Below are 21,998 nucleotides of genomic sequence, written 5' to 3' on the forward strand. Positions count from 1 at the left end.
ATCCACGGAGGGACATGCCAGAGGACCTGAAGGTCGTGGCGTCTGGTCTTGTTGGACGTCCCATTTCTGGTACTTCTGTGGCTCAAATGCAGAGGCCAGTCGAAGTGCCCAGGCTATCTCCTGTCTATGAATGAAAGCACTTACAGTGGGCACACGGGCATCAGAACTAGACATCTGAGCAATGGATGATCCTGCTTTCTTCAAAATAATTGCTGACCCATTAATCCACATCTCAACATAGAAGCTGAAGGACCTGCTGGTGATGCTGGTGGTAGCAGATACCACAGAGCTCCATCAGACGTCTTGTGAGGGTCTCAGAGGGTTCGAGTCGTTCTGATTAGTTATCAGGCGGGTGGTCCTAATGTTTTGGCTCTTCAGAATTCGGAACAGGCCCGGTTGACCCTGACGACCACGCTGGACCAAGGAGGGACATGCCAGAGGACCTGAAGGTCGTGGCGTCTGGTCTTGTTGGAAGTCGCATTTCTGGTACTACTGTGGCTCAAATGCAGCTCATTTTAATCCTGGTGATGAGGTGAATGCAGTGCCCCTACAGTGGACACACGTGTCCAGAACTGGACATCAAAGCAATAGATTCAAAATCACTGTTGACCCAACACCTGTTGGTGGTACCAGGTACCACAGAGCTCCATCAGACGTCTTGTGGAGTCCATGTCTCGGCAGCTTGGAGCCGTTTTGGCCAGCATATCAGGCGGGTGGTCCTAATGTTTTGGCTCTTCAGAATTCGGATCAGGCCCGGTTGACCCTGGACCCTTCCAGGTAAAATATTCGTTTGGCGGCTACAGGACGCCGTTCTTTCTAGTTTGCGACCTTAGCGGGAATGGAAGTCTCCCTTTTCTTTCAATTCAGTCATACCCAGTTCCTCTACCGCTACTAGAGACCCCTATGGCGTAAGAGGAGGGAATATTCCACCCCGATTCTGGATCAAGGTGGCGAGAGGAGCAGCTCTTTGTGCGCTTTTCCTCCCTGTTTCACTTTTAAACTTGTGTTACAGCTCGAGCTTCTGAGAAATGGTGAGAATCAGAATCAGCTTCTCCCAGAGTTAAAAACGTTTTTTTCGCCTCATATCAAACAGTTCGTCTCATTGGAGGAGCTTTGAAGAGCTCTTTTATTAGTACAGATAATCGTTGAAACGATTGGTGATGAGAGGAGCGCACCACGACCACATGAGAGAGGAGGAGGAGGAGAATGAGCGAGAGGAGACACAAGAACAGAACATTAACAGCATAAAGAACGTACCAAGTCTAGAACAGAGATTGCTGGGACAGCAGTCTGCTGCTGCAGGGAAGAAAGAAAGCGTCAAGAACCGCGCAGGAGGAGGATCGGGAGGTGCAGAGGGGAGGAGAAAAAGAACAAAGAAAAAGATGAAAGACCCGGGGTGGCGGGGATGCTAAAAATTAAACGGTTGGCGTCCCGGCCTGCCACGCTGCCGGCGACGTTCCTGGACCCTTACAGGTAAAATATATATCGGTTGGCGGCTACAGGACGCCGTTCTTTCTAGTTTGCGATCTTAGCGGGAGTGGACGTCTCTCTTCTCTCCCAATTTAGTCATACCCAGATGCTAGAGACCCCATGGCGTACGAGGAGGGTTTATTCTCCCGACAGGCCCTCCCTCCGACCCCTCCTTATTCCACCCGTACTTTGATGGATCGGCACGTGAGGTCGGTCTCGATCACACCCTGATCTCCACGTTCCTCCACTCCTGTACAGGCGTCCTTACACGGCATCAAAGACCCCGCCCTATTATTTTTCTAGTCCGGTCTTTTTCCCACCAAGCAGACTAGTGGCCGATTCTGTCCGCTAGGGGGCGCCCGGTGCACACCTGAAATTTCGCTCTATCGATTTCAGGTCAAATTCATTTTCTGACGTCGATGATGTAAGCGCAGTCTGTGCTCGTACGGAATGTGGCCAAAAGTATTTGGACACTCGACCGTGAGCTTGTTGGACGCCCCGTTTCAAAACAGCTGCCACTGAGTCTGTGGGAATTTGTGCCTATTCAACAGATGACGCCGAAGTCCAGCTTCATTCAGAGCTGTTGAGTGGGGCTGAGGTCAGGGCCTTCCCTAAACTGTCTCTGCAAAGTTGGAAGCACATGGTTTCCCTTATATGATCAATTTAATACACCTGGTAGTGACTGCTGTGGCTGAAACGTCATCATTAGAAGTGGCGTCCCAACACTTTTGTCCGTATAGTGTATTTACAGTCAGTCCTCTGGAGGCTAGTTAATGAGTAACGCTGCACTGATAAGCAGGATTACGCTAGCTTAGCACCTGTGTGTTAGTGCCCTGGAAAAGCAAACACGTTAGGGATGGACTATGATACCGGGTTAGTGGTTTCGGTCACGTGACGTTTATTGATCCTGGACGATCTGGACGTGGTCGGTTGAGATGGATCAAGCACTGACTTGGAGGCCGGTGCTTGGCATCCTGAAACACCCACATGCCCGCCCGCCCCCCTTTCCCAATGCACCGATGCAGCGGGTATCAGCGGGTATCAGCAGCTCAGCATGGCAAAGCAATGATCGACGCATGGAAGCACATCGCAAGTCTAATGCAACGCTTAACCTGGTTCCTACGACTCTCGCCTGCTCGCATTCGCAACGTTTTTCCACTGCGCATTAGGAAACAAGAACCGAACCTTCAAGCCTCCCCCCCCCTCGTATCTCCCAATTTAATCACGCCCAGTTCCCAGGTGTGATTCCGATGCAGCTCGCACAACCCTGATCTGATTAAAAAAACACACCAAACATGGTCTGATCTGCTGCCACTTCTTATCACCCGCAGGTGTTGGGTTCACACACACACTAGGCTAGGCTAGTCTTGGAGTTTTTAGCTCGGACGCAACACGTGCTTCCTCCAAGACTTGCGAGAGCGGGTAGTGCGTCGAGTGGGGCTTTCAATAAACAGTGGGGGCTTTAACTGTGGCGATGTGACGTCATGCATCACGTGACATTGGTAAGCTGGCGGACGTAGTGCGTCCGTGGTCGTGGTTCCAATTTAGTACGTACTGTTTAAGTATGCGATTTAGGACGCAGCAGGTAGGGTTACCTTATTAGAGCAGCTGAAGATGCTTGGAGGAGAGAACTAAACGCACTATTTAACACAGAGCTGGGTGGCAGTCAAATTAAACAGGAACCCGTCAGTCCTGGCGGTGCCGATTTTTCTCCCAATCAGCCACTATTTAGCCACATGAGGCGGGTTCATTCGGAGACCCGTATAGCGCACGTATCTCTGTGCAGTACCGCCGATCGGCCAGCAGAGGTCGCAACTGCAGCAGTTATAGCAGACGCTCTTTATCCAAAGCGACTTGCAATACTGTGACAGTATACCGTCTAAGCAATTTAGGGTTAAGAGACAACCTGGTGGGGCTTGAACCAGCGACCTTCTGATTACTAGTCCAGTGCCTTAACCACTAGGCTACAACTGCTCATGAATTATGTTTGAACTGAGAGTTAAGGGCCTTGTTCAAGGGCCTAACAGTGGCAACCTGGCAGTAGTGGGGCTTGAACCAGCGACCTTCTGATTACTAGTCAAAATATTATTATTATTATTATTATTACTAGGCTACAACTGTCCTGTTGTTATGAAGAAACCCTAAGCAGTCCCACCCTCGGAGGAGCTAATGACCGTTGGCATAGGCGCCGAGATTGGAACTTGCGACGTGCCGGTGTGTTTTATCGCATGTTTCAGCAGTTAGCGCAGTGGAAAAAGGCCCTGACATGAACATGCATGTAGGTGTGAAGAGATCTCGCAGGCTTGGTGTGCACCTCTCCTAAAAGCCCTGGCGCTACCGAGCTTACCCGCGCCCTCTTCTCGGCCTCCAGCCTCTGCATGATGAGCACGGTGTCCACGTCCTCGTCGTCCTCCTCCTCCTCGTCCTCGTCGCTCTGCTTGGACTCCTGCAGCCTCTTCTGGAACTGCCACTCCAGCATGAGCTTGCGCAGGCGGTCGTTGTCCTCGGCCGTGCGCTCCGGCTTGGCCTGCAGCTCCTGGATCTCGCGGTCCAGCAGGTCCACGATGTGCATCTGCTGCTGCTTCTCCAGCTTCTCCCGGGCGTCCCTCTTCCACGGGTCGGGCGACAGGCTGTCGGCCGCGGACAGCTCCTCCTTGCTGATGGTGATGTACTGCAGGTCGCGCCGCTCGATGGTGCGCGGCTGCTGCTGCGGCTGCATGTCTCGGATCACCGTGTCCAGGGGGGCGGAGGGAGGGGGGGCGCGCGGGAGGGTGGAGAGCTTCTCGGGGCGGGGCGGAGGGGTCTGCTGGGTCTGGACCGGGGGCAGGTAAGGCTGCGCCGGAGGAGGGGGCATCTGCTGGTGCTGGGGGGGGTTGTTGTTCTGGAGGACGGGCGGAGGAGGCGCCGCCGGGTTGCGGATCTGCCCGAGCTTCCTCTCCTGCTCCCGCCTCTTCCTGTCGCGCTCCTCCTCCAGCCGCGCCTTCTCCTTCTCGTACCAGCGCTGCTGCTCCTCCCGCTTCTTGCGGTCCGCCGCCGCCGCCGCCGCCTGCTGCTGGGCGACGGACGGGGGCGGAGGCAGAGGCAGGTCCGCCTTCGGGTCGAAGTCGTAAGGCGAGGGGAGAGGCGGCGGAGGAGGCGGCGGCAAATCCGAGCGCGTGGGCTGGGTCACGCCCACCGGGCCCGGGTGGGGCACGCCGGGGGTCTTCCAGAGACCGGCGGCGCTCTTTTGACTATTTTGGGACTTGGTGGAGGAGGAGGAGAAGTTCAGGCGCTCCTGGCTGGAGGTGCTGGACTCCACCGAGGACGAGGCGTGGTGGTTCCAGTGCTCTCCCGCCCGGTACTCCGCCTCACGCTGCTGCTGGAGGTGAAGGAGCTCGTCCTGCCGCACGCGCTCGCCTGGGTATCTACCGGGCACCTCGCACAGATCCTCCTGAGACAGCGCCACCCGCTGGCAGGAAACACACACAACCATAACAGTTAGAGAAGAGGGCGTGTCTGACATGTATTAGGACAGTACTTGAAGCGGCTGTGTCTCAAATCGCACCCTACTATACTAGACTCACCGGTATGTTGTTATGGTGATGGTTGTCCATGGGAGGAAGCGGCTCCGGTTCGTTGCCCTGCCAGGGCTGTCCCGGTCCGGGTCCCATCCTGTCCTGAGATTTCGAGGGAGCGGGGAAGGTGAAGTAGTCCCTGGGGTACGTCTGTGTGGGGATGGGGTAGGCCTCTGGACGGGGAGGCGACAACTCATCCTGGTGGAGACAGAAGATTCATAAAATACGTGATTTATAACAATGCAATATTAATTGGTCATATTTTAATTATTATATATGCAAAATATCCCTGAGCGTTCAAATTTCTCCTAAATCAGAGCAACATGTTAATATTTGAATCCAAAAACTGTGTATTTAAAGTATGTAAAAACACTAGTGAGGAATGGGTTGGGTTGGAGAGAGTATGAATCTCTGCCGTGCTATTAACCCTAGTGTCCAAGAGTGGAAATAATCAAACGATCTCCTCGTTACTGCATTTTTATTGGCTTCCAGTACAGGATCGTGTACAGCGGGGGTTGCCCAATCTGTCGATCGTGGTCTACCAATCAATCGCTCAGTGCACACTGGTAGATCGCGCCTCATTCAAACAGATCAACGTGATCGACATGAAATGCGGCCACTGTTTCTTTAATTTGCGGTTTGTTACCACAGCTACGCCTCATCCCGCCTAAAGCGCCGCTAATCTAGCAAGTTTTCATTCATCAGTAGCCAGTTTGCTCCATTTTTGCATTTTTCCTTCTGTAACCTGCACTGTTTGTGAAGATGAGGGCGCAACCTAGCACAAAGAAACCAGAAACGCTTCGATTGGGGTAAGAACACAGAGTCAGAGACGCCGTTTCATTCATACGTGGAGGAAGCTGACGGAGAAATTTTAACCCTTTATCAATCTGACATTCGTATGAAGTCGAGCGCCTCTGCTGGACAGTTTTGGAACTTGCTGACTGAGGAAAAATATCCAAACATATAAAACGTGCCACACATCTGACAGCATTTTTGGATCAACATGGACGACTATTGTAAAAAGCGCTATATAAATAAACTTGACTTGACGGTAGGCGCAGTCTCTGTACGCCGTACTGCTCTCTGTGATGCGAGACCTTGATCTCTGCCGGGTAAAACGAATCAGTCGGCGACCGTGCGCGTGTCGGAGAGAACATGAGACGGTCTGCGGCACACCAGATCCTTAGCACACCAGGGCTGGGATTTCGAATACATCGTATTGAATCTCAGCTCTGCCATCCGGCTGGGCTGGGCGGCTACATGAACAGCGATTGGCTGTTCTTCATACAGGGTTAGGGAGCTCGTAACTGATGCAATTATGACCTCTGCTGGCTGGGATAATGAGGATCAGGGTGTGGCTCTCCGTGCACAGTGCTGATTCGCATGTGAACTCGACTCGCGCAGGTGAAAAGATGCAGTCGGGTACTGCTCTACTGTGACAGTTCGCTCTCCTCAATCAGGGGCGAGGGTCAGCACCAGTAGAGGAAGCATGACGCAATTGGGTAAAAATTGGACGCGCTAAAGATCAGGAGAAAAAATGGGAGAAAATGCATAAAAAAGAGAGTAGGGTTCCTGCAGCGACCAGAAGTTACAACTGGGGAACTGAACATAACTCCTAAATTTGTCTACCTGTCACGACACTTCAGGACTTTTAAAGCTCAGCGCTCCTTAACGACCGGAGATTTCATTCTGTTTGTTTGGGGTTTACATTTATCGAACCGGAATGTCCATAAATAAGCTCAGTTGAACATGTTTTAGTAAAGAAAAGGTAAATAAATACTGTATTTTAATACAAGTACTAAAATGATTTTCTTTCAGCTGGCAGAGTTTTTAGTTTGTGGCTTTTCTAAACAATCCCATTTGGCTGCAGTTTAAAAGAAATATTATTATTATTATAACATCTAAAAAACAGATTTGGCTATTTTTCTAACCCTTTTCCCCCTATTTTTCCACTCACATCTGGGCAGAGGTTGCCCGTGGAGACAGAGGTGATCTTGCCTGGCGCTCCTGGGTACACAGGTTTACCCCCTGGACTCTGGGCTTGATCTAGATGAAGGCAGAATTACAGTGATGATTACACTCCAGCCTTTTCCTTTATTGAGAAACATTTGTTTGCAGCGACACCTACTGGCCACGTTGGGGCTGGAGCGGTGATCGACGCGGTTCTTCAGCAGCCTCTCCTCTCGTTTCTGTTCGGGGTAAGTGTCCCAGCCCCCCTGCGGACTCTCCGGAGAGCCGTTCTGCACCGAGTTGTTGTAGAGTTCGAAGCCCTCGCTCTTCGGCCTGTTCTTGCCTTTGTCTCCCCGGCCTCGGTCCGACGCTGAGGGAAGAAAGGAAGGGGGCACGTCAGGACGATAGCACAGCTACTGATTCTATAGAGGAATAAAAAATGCTGGACACGTGTTAACAAGCGCGGGGCTAAAATGACATTTAATCCAACTTTTACATTTAATCACAATGTTTAATAATATTTAACATTTAATAATAATGTTATATAATATGTATAATAATGTCATTTAATATTGTTATATAATACGTATAATAATAAAATTTAATATTGTTATATAATAGGTATGATAATGCAGTTTAATATTGTTATATAATACGTATAATAATAACATTTAATAGTTATATAATATGTATAATAACATTTAATATTGTTATATAATAGGTATGATAATGCAGTTTAATATTGTTATATAATACGTATAATAATAACATTTAATATTGTTATATAATACGTATAATAATAACATTTAATAGTGTTATGTAATACGTATAATAATAACATTTAATATTGTTATGTAATACGTATACTAATGCCATTTAATATTGTTATATAAAACGTATAATAACAACATTTAATATTGTTATATAATACGTATAATAATAACATTTAATATTGTTATATAATAGGTATGATAATGCCATTTAATATTAATATATAATGCTTATGATAATGCAGTTTAATATTGTTATATAATATGTATAATAATAACATGTAATATTGTTAAATAAAACATATGATAATGCAGTTTAATATTGTTATATAATACGTATAATAAAGCCATTTAATAGTGTTATATAATGTGTATAATAATATGTAAGTGTTATATAATACGTATAATAACAACATTTAATATTGTTATATAATACACATAATATTAAGATTTAATAAATGTTATATATGTATAATAATATTTAAGTTATATAATACGTATAATAAAGCCATTTAATAGTGTTATATAATATGTATAATAATATGTAATATTGTTATATAATACGTATAATAATGCTATTTAATATTGTTGTATAATAACAACATTTAATATTGTTATATAATACGTCGTTATAATAATAATGCTGCTTTTCTGACTTGTATCTAATCTCGACCGTATCTATGAGCAGCGGTTTAGAAATGAACCTGTCGATCGTACCGCGCTGCATCATGGGAGACGGCTGGTTGAGCAGCGTGGCCAGGCCGTGGTATATAGCGCCCTGTTTGGCCACCTCCAGCGTCACCACCGAGCCCGTCCGGGTCATCAGCTCGGCCGCTCTGCAGGAGAAATAAAAACCATGAAGAAAAATAAACTCCCAGATAAAACAAATACGTTTCAGTTCAACAAAGCAGCGATTCTAACGTCGTTCTGGTTTCATAATGACGAGCATGTGGTTCACCACTGGACAAATACACAGAATCTCTCAGAAACCATTAAAACCACAGCTGGAAAGTCGTCTAATATCCCAGTCTGTATCTTTCCAGAAGACCTGGTGCTCTTAATCTGAAGCAAATCCCCAGTTTAAAAGTTAAAGAACCTCGATTCTGTCCTGCTCTACAGACTGTTTAACACCATTATTATCTATATTTTATTATTGTTATTACTATTATCTGTATATTACTACTATTATACTCATTATCTGATATTATATATTTGTTATATTTAATATAAATATATATATATTTATACCTATAACCGATATATTTATTTCAATATTTATACTTATATATCTGTATATATTGTTTATAAGAATAGATACCCTACTGCTCCCATTTTTATTATTTTTATTATTATTATTATTATTATTATTATGTCAGATGCATAATTGGCACAGACTTTTTTGCACACTGTATATATGCACCCGGATGCCCTTCCTGGGGCAACCTTCCTATTTCTATCCAAGCTTGGGACTGGCATTGTGAGCGCACCTCCCGATGGCTATACTGTTCGGCTATTCCCACTCCTCAGACGTGGCCAATCGTGTCTGTGTAGACGCCGGACTGGCAGATAGCACTGCTTTAGATTCGACTCCCGGATCTTAGCGGTAGTGGGTAGAGGCAACACTGCATGGTCATTCAGACATCAGAAGTGACCGTTTCCTTCCCCTACAGACACACAGCCAGACCAATCGTGTCTGTGTGGGCGCCCGGCAGGTCGACAGCACAGCATCTCGCTGCTTTTCCTTAAAACCGCTTTCTGTTTTACTGTTACTTTCGCTTTGCTTCATGGGAAACGTACCTCTCTTGAGAAAGTCCCACCAAACTTCTTCCATCCACACTGAGGAGCTGATCTCCAGCAGCCAGACGTCCGTCCTGAAACAAAAACACACGAACGATGAGCGTCACGACGTGAGGTGAAGCCGCCGTCGCTCGTCCACGTGCTCAGACTTTACTCACCACATCTGCGGCTCCGCCCTTCACCACCGACTTGATGTAAATGCCCAGCTTCTCCTGACCGGCGCCCTGTTCCAACACACACAAACACACACCATCACCGGTTAATCACTCGCTTTCGTTCTATTACACCAGGGGTGTCCAAACTTTTCTTTTTGGGGGCCAAATGGATTAGAAAACACACAAACACGGGGCCAGAGTCTTTAATAATAAAAGAAATAATAATATAATAATAAAAGCTCCTGATTACTAACAATTCCACATTATCTGAGTGATTAATGATCTATCGTCCACAGTGTCGTGATTTAACTCACCGGTTTATAATCCTAACAGGAAGATTATTATACTTCTTTACATTAAACATACCCACTTCCCTCTGAAGTCTAGTTTCCGTTATTCTGGAGCCACCGCGTTTATATAAAAACTTGAACGTTAATGTTTTGAGTCGGGGGGGGAGAGGAGACGGGGAGAGTTTTAGATTCGTTTTATGTGACAGCGCCACCCAGAGGTCAAACAGTTCAAGCAGATTCTTTAATAACCTGATTAACAGCGTATCCAGTTCCCCTGATTGCTCCTCTATACTGATTCGACGCTTCACCGCTTCACGCTTCACCGCCTGTCAACTGACATGCGCCCCCTCCGGCACGTACAGTCAGTACAGACTGCATTTTTCACCTGCACGAGTCGAGTTCGTACACCGACGGGCACCGTGTACGGAGGGCCACACTCCCATCAGCATTATTCCTCAGCCCTGTGCAGGCGCCATCAGTCAGCCAGCAGGGGCCGCAGTCGCACCGGTTATGAGGACCTACGATCCGACTTTTTTTTACCCCTAACCCTGAACAACAGCCAATCGTTGTTCATGCAGCCGCCCAGCCCAGTCGGAGAGGCAGAGCTGAGATTCGATACGATGTATTCGAAACCCCAACTCTGGTGCGCTAGCGTACTTTAACGCTGCGCCACTTGAGCGGCCATACGACTTGAACGTCATCGATAGTAAATAAGAAAAGATGGGACACAACAAAGCAAGTCCTGATAAGTTGGGATCGTTCCTGATTAGGTTCGAGGAACGCCAGATACAAGAGCGCTTTGTGTCGCTAATCACCAAAACACATCACCACAAAGCCTCCAGTTATTCAGCTCCCAGATCACTCGCTCCATCGTACTGTACGTCGTTCATTCATGACGTTTTACTCTCTCATTACCGGGTTTTCCCCTTCTGTACATCAAAGCACTTTCTAAATCTGATGAGAAGCATTTCCTGCCCCGGAGCGAAGCACATAAAGCCCTCTTCTATCCTCGAGCTTCAGTAATCTTCCCCCTTACTAATACATCACTTCCTATAGATGTATTGTTTCAAATACACCGACCAGGCATAACATTACGACCACTGACAGGTGAAGTGAATAACACTGATTATCTCTTCATCACGGCGAAAGGAAAAACGGACGAGCGTGAGGATCTGAGGGCCAGATTGTGACGGCTAGACGACTGGGTCAGAGCGTCTCCAAAAATGCAGCTCTTGTGGGGTGTGTCCCGGTCTGCAGTGCTCAGTATCTATCGAAGGAACAGTGGTAAATCTGCGTCAGGGTCATGGGCAGCCAAGACTCATTGATGCCCGTGTGGTCCGATCCAACAGACGAGCTCCTGTAGCTTAGATTGCTGGAGAAGTTCATGCTGGTTCTGATAGAAAGGTGTCAGAATACACAGAGCAGCTCAGTTGCAGGGCTGTCTCGGCAGCAGAAGGGCGACCAACACAATATTAGGAAGCTGGTCATAATGTTATGCCTGATTGGTGCATATTCTCAACACAAGACCCTCTCTGTTGGTTCATACTGTGTATTTTTGTGGTAGTGTGACACAGACAGACAGGTGGGTAACTGGAACGTACAGGCCTCGTCCCAAATCCTTGTGCACCTTCTCAAGGTCGCCTTAGGAGTTTAGGTTGATTATAACGAATATTTTGTGATTTGGTGTCTATGCCGACCTTAATGGAACATAAACACCCCAAACAGGCACCAATACATCGCTGGGATTCGAACTTGAGTCACTTTTTGGTCACTTTTCACACCTACAGTTTATATTTGACATTGATTGCACCTCCTAAGGTCCATGTAAAATCCGTCCTACACTCCCGAGAAGAGGGCGTGTCTAAATTCTCAGATCCCTTATAATGCTCCTACTGAGGCGCCTTAATTTTGAGTGATAATCTCTTTATCTTAACTAAGTGGCAGTAACATCCTGTCCCGGAGATTAGTTTTGTATGCCAGGCTGCATCTCTATTTTTGTTTTGTCTGTTATATTAGATCTGTTGTGCCAAGCGATGGCAACAGGGCACCCAAGGGCAACCTGTATTTTAGACTTAAAAAGCTGTTTGTCCTGTTACTTCTATGTTCTGGTAAAGCACCGGTGTGACTGACTGCATGAGCAGAAAATGCAAATAATCCCTCTTTTATGCTTCACATGGTTTGAATAAACAGCAGATACATTCAGGTGATATTTGGATATTCAAATTTCATTTCAAAAGCAGAGCAACTATTCAACTTGGCGTCTACGCTGGTTTGCAGGACCCACGGTCGACAGTATTGTTATTGATTTCACCCCAATTCACTTCTCTAAGAGTATTCAACACGCAATGAGACTCAAGAGCAAGGAGGAGTTACCAGGACATGCTTGTTACCCAAGGTCCCAACCTGGGGGCCAAAGCAGTGTATCAACCCAACAGCAAGACGAGCACCGGGGCCTGGGTTCCTTCTGGTGGAGGACAATGCCCGGCCCTCACGTTCCCCAGCCCTGTATTAAACTGAGAGCCGTTGGGACGTGTGATGAGTAGCACCACAGACGGTCCACAAGACCAGACCGGGTTGAGGTATCTCTGTAACAGCACAGCGGGTACCCAGTGACAGGTGGTTGGGCGGCCAGTGCTCATTGATGCCAGAGAACATGAAGGTCATGGTGGCTGGTGTGGACCAACAGAGGGGCTTACTGTGGCTCAAATAGCGGATATGTGTGAAGAAAAAGAAAGAAAGACAGACAGAGAGAGACAGACAGAAAGACAGAAAGAAAGACAAAGAAAAAAGACAGACAGATAGATAGAAAGAAGACCAAGAAAGAAAGACAGAAAGAAGGAAATACAAAGAAAAAAGACAGACACAGACAAACAGAAAAAAGAGAGAAAGACAGACAGAGAGACAGAAAAAAGAAATAAAAAAAATTAATGAAAGAAAGAAAGGAAGAGAGACTGAAAGAAAATGAGACAGACAGACAGAAAAACAGTTAAAAAAAGGAAAAGAAAGATAGAAAGAGAGACAGAAAAAAGTAAGACAGAAAAAAGAGACAGAAATACAGAAAAAACAGACAGAGAGAAAGACAGAAAGAGAGACAGACAGAGAAAGAAAAACAGACAGAAAGAAAGACAGAGAGACAGACAGTAAGAATGAAATGAAAGACAGACAGATAGAAAGACAGAAATACAGAAAAAAAACAGACAGATCGACAGACACAAAAAAAATGAATAAAGACACAGAGACAGACAGAAAGAAAGAAAAAATAAAAGAAAGACAGACAAAAATGAAAGAAAGACAGACAGACCGAAAGAAACACAGACAAACAGAAAGACAGACAGATTTGTCCTTATGAAGAAAGAAAGACAGACATAAAGACAGACAGACAGAAAGAAATGAAAGAGAGACAGACAGAAAAAAAGACAGACAGATTTGTCCCTATAAATTTGTCCTTATAAAGAAAGAAAGATGGAAGATCGACTGATCTGACCAATCCAGTTTCCTCCATGATCATGTGGACGGCTGGGCACGGGTGCATCGTTCACCCACTGAATGATGGCACCAGGTACCAGGACATTTCAGGCTGGACGATCTGCTCATAACGTCTTGGTACCAGATACCACAGGACTCAGGGAATAAGAACCAGTTTGACAGCGTATCAGGCAGAAGATCCTCATGTTCTGGTTCTGTACGTTACAGATTACAGGTACGGTTGAACGTCTCATGTGTGCAGAATTCAGAGCAGAAACAAACATCTGGTATCTGCTGTAATCCTGGAGAAATGAATCCACTCTGTAAATGCACCAGTAACACATTATAAAAGATGAATTCTGGGAGTGTTTTTCATCTGGAGGCTCCGAATGCAAATGCGTGGCAGATTAAAGTCTAACTGGTTGAGAAGAACCTCACGCTGGCCGCCGGCACGGAGCTGGAACTTATTTTACAGGTGAATACACTGGGTGAGGAACTGGTGCAAACTGGTGTTTATCGTTTAATGAGTTCGGAGTAAGCGGCCGGATTTAGGAGGGTGACGAACCGGCCCGGGAAAAACAACCACACAAGCGCCAAGCATTACTGGCATCCATTTACGCCACCGACCTCACCACTAACACCACAGTGCAAACACGAAGCAGTGCATTATAGATCCGAACACACCCGAGATAAATGTCACCCCAGATGACGTCCGAGGTGGCAAAGGAATGATTAGCTGGGCAGGCACAGAACTTACAATTCTAAAACCAACTTTCACTCCATGTACCACTTACAAAAGCTCCACTTACCATATAGAAGCACTTTGTAGTTCTACAATTACTGACTGTAGTCCATCTGTTTCTCTACATGCATTCTTAGCCCCCTTTCACCCTGTTCTTCAATGGTCAGGACCACCACAGAGCAGGTATTATTTAGGTGGTGGATGATTCTCAGCACTGCAGTGACACTGACATGGTGGTGGTGTGTTAGTGTGTGTTGTGCTGGTATGAGTGGATCAGACACAGCAGCGCTGCTGGACTTTTTAAACACCTCACTGTCACTGCTGGACTGAGAATAGTCCACCAACCAAAAATACCCAGCCAACAGCGCCCCGTGGGCAGCGTCCTGTGACCACTGATGAAGGTCTAGAAGATGACCGACTCAAACAGCAGCAATAGATGAGCGATCGTCTCTGACTTTACATCTACAAGGTGGACTGACCAGGTAGGAGTGTCTAATAGAGTGGACAGTGAGTGGACACGGTGTTTAAAAACTCCAGCAGCGCTGCTGTGTCTGATCCACTCATACCAGCACAACACACACTAACACACCACCACCATGTCAGTGTCACTGCAGTGCTGAGAATCATCCACCACCTAAATAATACCTGCTCTGTGGGGGTCCTGACCATTGAAGAACAGCATGAAAGGGGGCTAACAAAACATGTACAGAGCTGGATAACATTAGACGTGCGTGGTCAGCGAGACTAATCAAATACGCCCCATGTGGGTAAAAAAATTAATCGCTGTAGATTTAGAAGTAAAATAATCTCGTATCATCACGCCCCCCTGGACAGGTACCTCATGTTCACCCTCTTAAAAAGCCAGTGAGGAATATAGAGCTGAACTCACCCGTACGCTCCTCTTCATCTTAACAACGCTTAATAGATTAACGTCTGTTATAAACCAGCAGCGTGAGTGTCACTGTCTCCTCCCGACGGGACGTTTTTGACACGGAGGAGGAGGAGGAGGGACATGTTCCACACGTCCTGAGGGAGCGTCTCCTCCTTCCTGAGGAATTTGGAGATAATAACGCTCTAACAGGACGAGTATTGAGCCAGACTGGCCTGAAATCCCCCAGAACCCTCTCACTGACCACACCGAGGCCGGCCGCCAAGCCGCCAGGAATCTGACCTGCACTTCCTCCGGCACCACCGCACCGACGCCGAGCTGCTCAGAACCGAGACGCTCTTTGTTTTCTTTTGTGCTGCCGATTCGGCGGGATTCGGACACACGACACCCGCGCCGGCGTCCAGGGGTTCACACGCACACGCTAGCGGGTACAGCCGAGGTTCAGGCGCTGTGTTCATGAGTCAGGATTTTATTTAACAGAACAGAAGAAGGACAGATAAGAAAGAAAATAATAAATAAGTAAATAAAGAAAGAAAATAATAAATAAAGAAAAAAGAAAGGAGAAAAAAGAAAGAAAGAAAAATTAAATAAATAAAGAATAAAAAAAATAATAAAGAAAGAAAGAAAAAGAAAAGAAAGAAAATAATTAATAAAGAAAGAAAGAAAATAATAAAGAAAGAAAATGAACATAAAATAATAAAGAAAGAAAATGAATATAAAATAATAAAAAAATAAAAAAATAAGAAAGAAAGAAAGAAAGAAAGAAAGAAAGAAAGAAAGAAAGAAAGAAAGAAAGAAAGAAAGAAAGAAAGAACTAATGGGGGAAATATTTGGACACCACAAATTAAAAACATTCTCTTGGCAGATTGTTTCTGAGTGTGATTTATAAATGTTTAAATCCTATATGAAGATTTGTTGGGATTCAGACACTTGATGCGTCGAGGGTTTCACATTAACACGCTAGCGGGTACAGCAGAGGTTCACACACACACACACACACACACACACACACACACACACACACACACACACACACACACCAGCGGGTACAGCAGAGGTTCACACACACACACACACACACACACGCCAGCGGGTACAGCAGAGGTTCACACACACACACACACCAGCGGGTACAGCAGAGGTTCACACACACACACACACACACACGCCAGCGGGTACAGCAGAGGTTCACACACACACACACACCAGCGGGTACAGCAGAGGTTCACACACACACACACACACGCCAGCGGGTACAGCAGAGGTTCACACACACACACACACACACACACACACACCAGCGGGTACAGCAGAGGTTCACACACACACACACACACACACACACGCACACACGCACACACGCACGCCAGCGGGTACAGCAGAGGTTCACACACACACACACACACACACACACACCAGCGGGTACAGCAGAGGTTCACACACACGCCAGCGGGTACAGCAGAGGTTCACACACACACACACACCAGCGGGTACAGCAGAGGTTCACACACACACACACACACACGCCAGCGGGTACAGCAGAGGTTCACACACACACACACACACACACACTAGTGGGTACAGCAGAGGTTCACACACACACACACACACACACGCCAGCGGGTACAGCAGAGGTTCACACACACACACACACCAGCGGGTACAGCAGAGGTTCACACACACACACACACACACACACACACGCCAGCGGGTACAGCAGAGGTTCACACACACACACACACTAGTGGGTACAGCAGAGGTTCACACACACACACACACACACACACTAGTGGGTACAGCAGAGGTTCACACACACACACACACACACGCCAGCGGGTACAGCAGAGGTTCACACACACACACACACCAGCGGGTACAGCAGAGGTTCACACACACACACACACACACACACACACGCCAGCGGGTACAGCAGAGGTTCACACACACACACACACTAGTGGGTACAGCAGAGGTTCACACACACACACACACACACACGCCAGCGGGTACAGCAGAGGTTCACACACACACACACACACACGCCAGCGGGTACAGCAGAGGTTCACACACACACACACACACACACACTAGTGGGTACAGCAGAGGTTCACACGCTGTATTCATGATTCAGGATTTTATTTTAACAGAACTGTGAAATAGCTTCAGCGTGAGAAACTGAAGAGCTGAAAGCTCAGAGCAGGTTTGCATAATGTTCAGATCCCAAACCAACCCTCAGAACATGCAAATCCACACAGACGGGAGTTCTCCTCCAACCCGAACGAAGGGATTCGACCCACTGAAGTTCCCTTATAGCCCGGATCATGTGATCAGTGTGTAGGGAACACGAGGGACCCTGTGTACCCATATACACAGTCCAACATCCTAATAATTACTGAGGAGGTAAACAAGCAGAACCCAAGAGCCCTGACGATCAGCCCAGACGATCAGCCCAGACGATCAGCCCTGACGATCAGCCCAGACGATCAGCCCAGACGATCAGCCCTGACGATCAGCCCTGACTCTTCCTACAGGAAATGAAAAGTCCGCACTGATCCTCTTCTGTTTCATCTAAACCTACCTCAGCTCAGGATACATACCGAACCCGTCCACCAAACCCGGAGCTTCCTGTGAGGGATTTACACCAGAGAGAAGAATGTGGGACCGTGCACGGACTCGTTATAGAGCTGTACGGATAAAATAATGATGCTAAACGGAACAAACGCTTCTGTTTAACAGCTAAAGAAACAACAAAAAAGAAAGAAAGAACAGAAGAGAAGAAGAAATTACAGAAAAGAAATAATAAGAAAGAAAAGAAAAGAAAAAAGAACAATATAAAAGAACAGAAAAGAAGAAGAAATAACAGAAAAGTAATAAGAAAGAAAAGAAAGACAGAAAGAAAAGAAAGAACAAAAAATAAAGAAAGAACAGAAAAGAAAAATAAGAAAAAAGAACAATGTAAAACAACAGAAAAGAAAAAAGAACAGATAAAAGAACAAAAAAGAAAAAAAACACATAAAAGAAACAATAAGAAAGAAAAAAGAAAGAAAAAAAAGAAGGAACAAAAAAGAAAGAACAGAAAAGAAAGAAGAAAGAACAATATAAAACAACAGAAAAGAAAAAAGAACAGATAAAAGAACAAAAAAGAAAGAAAGAACATAAAAGAAATAAGAAAGAAAGAACAGAAAAGAAGAAATAACAGAAAAGAAACAAGAAAGAAAAGAAAGAACAGAAAAGAATTGACATTATATTTTAAAACAAATGTTATTAAATCATCTATAAAACAACAGGAGCTCCTCACAAGACAGCGTGTCTGTGGGTGGGAATTTGTGCCCGTCTAAAGATGGCAGCATTTGTGTGGTGAGCTGTTGAGTTGGGCTGAGATCAGGACAGGAGTTTCTTTAAACGGAGCTTTTCTTCTTGAATTTAGAGAGAGGACCTTCCCTAACCTGTTACTGCAAAGTTAGATATTTTTAATATAATTGATTTATTACACCTGTTAGGAACCGTTGTGGCTGAAACACGTCGGTCAGTCTGTCCGTCCACACTGTATAATCTAATAGAGCTGAAGGATTCATTCAGGATGTACCAAGGCTACTGAAGGGTTAAGGGTGTAGCTCAGGGGTCCAACAGTCGGGTTACTAGTCCAGTACCGTAACCGCTAAGCTACCGCTGCTCTGTACCTCGTCTACACAGACATGACTGGTAAACTGATCTGGGCCTGGTCTGATGGCCGAAGCGACCTGATACGGTCACTTAAGGAGGACAGAAGTGGTTTTAGTCTACATAGAGCGTTTTAGCACAGGTGGGATTCGAACACATTCCATTCTCTCCATTACGGCATGTTTTTATCCTGCCTGACATTCCAGTACTGACAGGTTCAGCTTTCTTCAGACGTTCTCCTTCATCTCCTGAGCTTCAGGAAGTGCAGAGCTCTGAGATGTAGCCACATCCTCCTATTGTTAGTGCGGCGTACACAAGAGCGCTGGGACGTCTACAGAGGGAAGCGACAGTGCACACACACCCACACACTACACACACACTACACACACACCCCTACACCCACACCCATATCCGAACACTCCAAACTACAGCAAACAGCAAAATCTGCACAGGTTTATAAAGCTGACGTTCCTCCACATCTGGAGGAGGATCATCATCAGGGCTAAAGTTCAGCTGGAGGCTACAGAAACACCCCAAACACACACACACACCCCACAGTAGCTGAGTGTGTGGGTTCAGGATATCCCCCCCGTCCCATAGGAGCTATTTTCTCACACACACACACGCACGCACACAATTACACCCATATACACACACTCATGCACACACACACAGTCATACCCATACACTCATACCCATATACACACACTCATGCACACACACAGTCATACCCATACACTCATACCCATATACACACACGCATCTCCTCATACCCATACACTCATATCCATATACTTACACACACTAATACACACATGCAGAAACACACTTATACCCAATCATTCACACACACACACACACACACACACACACACACACACACACACACACACACACACACACACACACACACACACCCATATACACACACATAAACACACCCACACCCATATACACACAGCTGTACAGCGGTACGATACACTGAACATTACTGAGCAAACAAGCCAAGCGTTACTGTTCTCCTCAAAAACACCGACTACAGAGCAACACACACACACACACACACACACACACACACACACACACACACACACACACACACAACAAACTCAACTTATTCTGGATTCTACTATAACACACACACACCAACAAACAAACACACACACACACACAACCTGTATACTCAACTTACTCTTGATAGTATTTGTAATGGTATAGGTGTAACACACACAATCTCTCTCTCTCTCTCTCACACACACACACACACACACACACACACACACACACACACACACACTTAAACAAAATCACACACACACACACACACACACACACACACTCACACCAACACACAAACAAACAAAATCACACACACACACACCAACACACAAACAAAATCACACACACAACGAAACAAAATCACACACACAACGAAACACAAACACACACACAAACTCACACCGACACACACAAACAAAATCACACACACACCACGAAACACAAAAATCACACACACACACACACACTCACACCAACACACACAAACAAACAAAATCACACACAATCACACACACCACGAAACACAAAAATCACACACACACACACTCACACCAACACACACAAACAAACAAAATCACACAATCACACACAATCACACACACCACGAAACACAAAAATCACACACACACACACACACACACTCACACAAACAAACAAAATCACACACAATCACACACACACCACGAAACACAAAAATCACACACACAGACACAATCACTCCAACACACACAAACAAACAAAATCACACACACACACACACTCACACCAACAAACACACACACACACACCACAAACAAAAAAACACACACACAATCACACACACCAACACATACATCAACACACACTAAATAACACACATGACCCTGCATACTCAACTTAAGTACAGGTATAACACACACACACACACACACCACAAACAGCATACACACACACACACACACACACACACACAAACACACAAACACACTCAAACAGCAGGTCAAGCAAAGGAGCTGAAACGGTTTGAACAGCGAATTCAAACTCCCAGAATCTAAACCAGGGACTCCAGGGAATGGAACGAAAAGTTCTGACTGTGCTCCTACTCCAGAGTCGACCAGCACACACACACACACACACACACACACACACACACACACACACACACACACACACACACACACCTTACCGACTGGTCTTTCCTGCCCACCACGGAGAACCACATGGTGCTGGAACCCTGGGAACGTGGATACAGGTAGATAATCGGATGGAATCGGGTCGAATCTCCTGCACCAGCACGCCGCTACATGATACAGCAGAGTCTGCGTGAACCTCCACAGCTGCTGCTCCACACCGGGACAAACCGATCATTACTGTTCTGAGTGTGGATCCACCTCCCCGCCGCTCCCTCCCCTCCGTCCTCCTCCCGACCACCCCCCCCGTCCCTCCCCGAGCACCACTCACACCTTCAAAATAGAACGTACACAAACAGGGGAGGACCTGCCTGCGCTTTTATTTCCCTTCTTCTACTTCTGGTGTTTTTGTTTCCTGGAGAACAAACAGGAGTCGCTCCCCCTCACACCCCCCCGTCACATCTGGATGAGAGCAGCGCCTGCCTGCACGCTTTCAGTTTAAAGACGATCGTAAACGCCAGCAGACCGAAAAACTCGACACTTAATCCCAACTGGGTCGGGTTTTAGCTTTAATTATAATAATAACTTTTAGAGGTACGTTTCTATTTCTTTCTTCTACTGTTTAACTTTCTTCTGCTTTTTTTACTACAAGTAAAAACAACCTACCAAAAGAAATAAAGAAAATAATTTAAATTGGATAAATAAATGAAGGTGCCACTCCCGAGCTCAAACCACAGAACTGAATCAATCCTACAGATAAATAAAAGTGTCGGTGAATCATTTAAAAAAGTTCATGGAGATGCAGAGACAAATTAAAGTAAATAATAAGCTTAAAAATAATGAAGTTTTACGCAGCCCACAACAAAAACCCTTCCTGCTTTACTCCTGCACAGGAGCCACACACACACACAACCAAACACACACCCCAAATAGCACACACAAACCTAAATACATACACACACACACACACCTGCATACTCTTGATGGTACTTGTAAAAGTATAGGTAAAACACACACACACACACCAAATAGCACACACACACCTGCATACGAAACTTATTCTTAACACACACACACACACAATCTCT

General features: G+C 46.0%; 1 protein-coding gene across 9 annotated transcripts in view; it reads right to left on the reverse strand.

Annotated features, from left to right (window-relative positions):
* afdna (afadin, adherens junction formation factor a) overlaps positions 1-21,998 on the reverse strand; it is a 130,928-nt gene that overhangs the window by 14,446 nt on the left and 94,484 nt on the right. For all 9 annotated transcript variants that reach the window (XM_063002415.1, XM_063002416.1, XM_063002414.1 and 6 more), the window contains 7 exons: positions 9,700-9,765; positions 9,542-9,615; positions 8,462-8,580; positions 7,153-7,344; positions 6,982-7,070; positions 5,034-5,222; positions 3,818-4,918 (listed from right to left, as the gene is read on the reverse strand). In XM_063002415.1, the coding sequence (XP_062858485.1) occupies positions 3,818-4,918; positions 5,034-5,222; positions 6,982-7,070; positions 7,153-7,344; positions 8,462-8,580; positions 9,542-9,615; positions 9,700-9,765 (1,830 nt within the window). The remainder of the gene's footprint in view (positions 1-3,817; positions 4,919-5,033; positions 5,223-6,981; positions 7,071-7,152; positions 7,345-8,461; positions 8,581-9,541; positions 9,616-9,699; positions 9,766-21,998) is intronic.

This window comes from Trichomycterus rosablanca, chromosome 9 (genome assembly GCF_030014385.1).
Source record: "Trichomycterus rosablanca isolate fTriRos1 chromosome 9, fTriRos1.hap1, whole genome shotgun sequence".
Classification (NCBI taxonomy): Eukaryota; Metazoa; Chordata; class Actinopteri; order Siluriformes; family Trichomycteridae; genus Trichomycterus; species Trichomycterus rosablanca.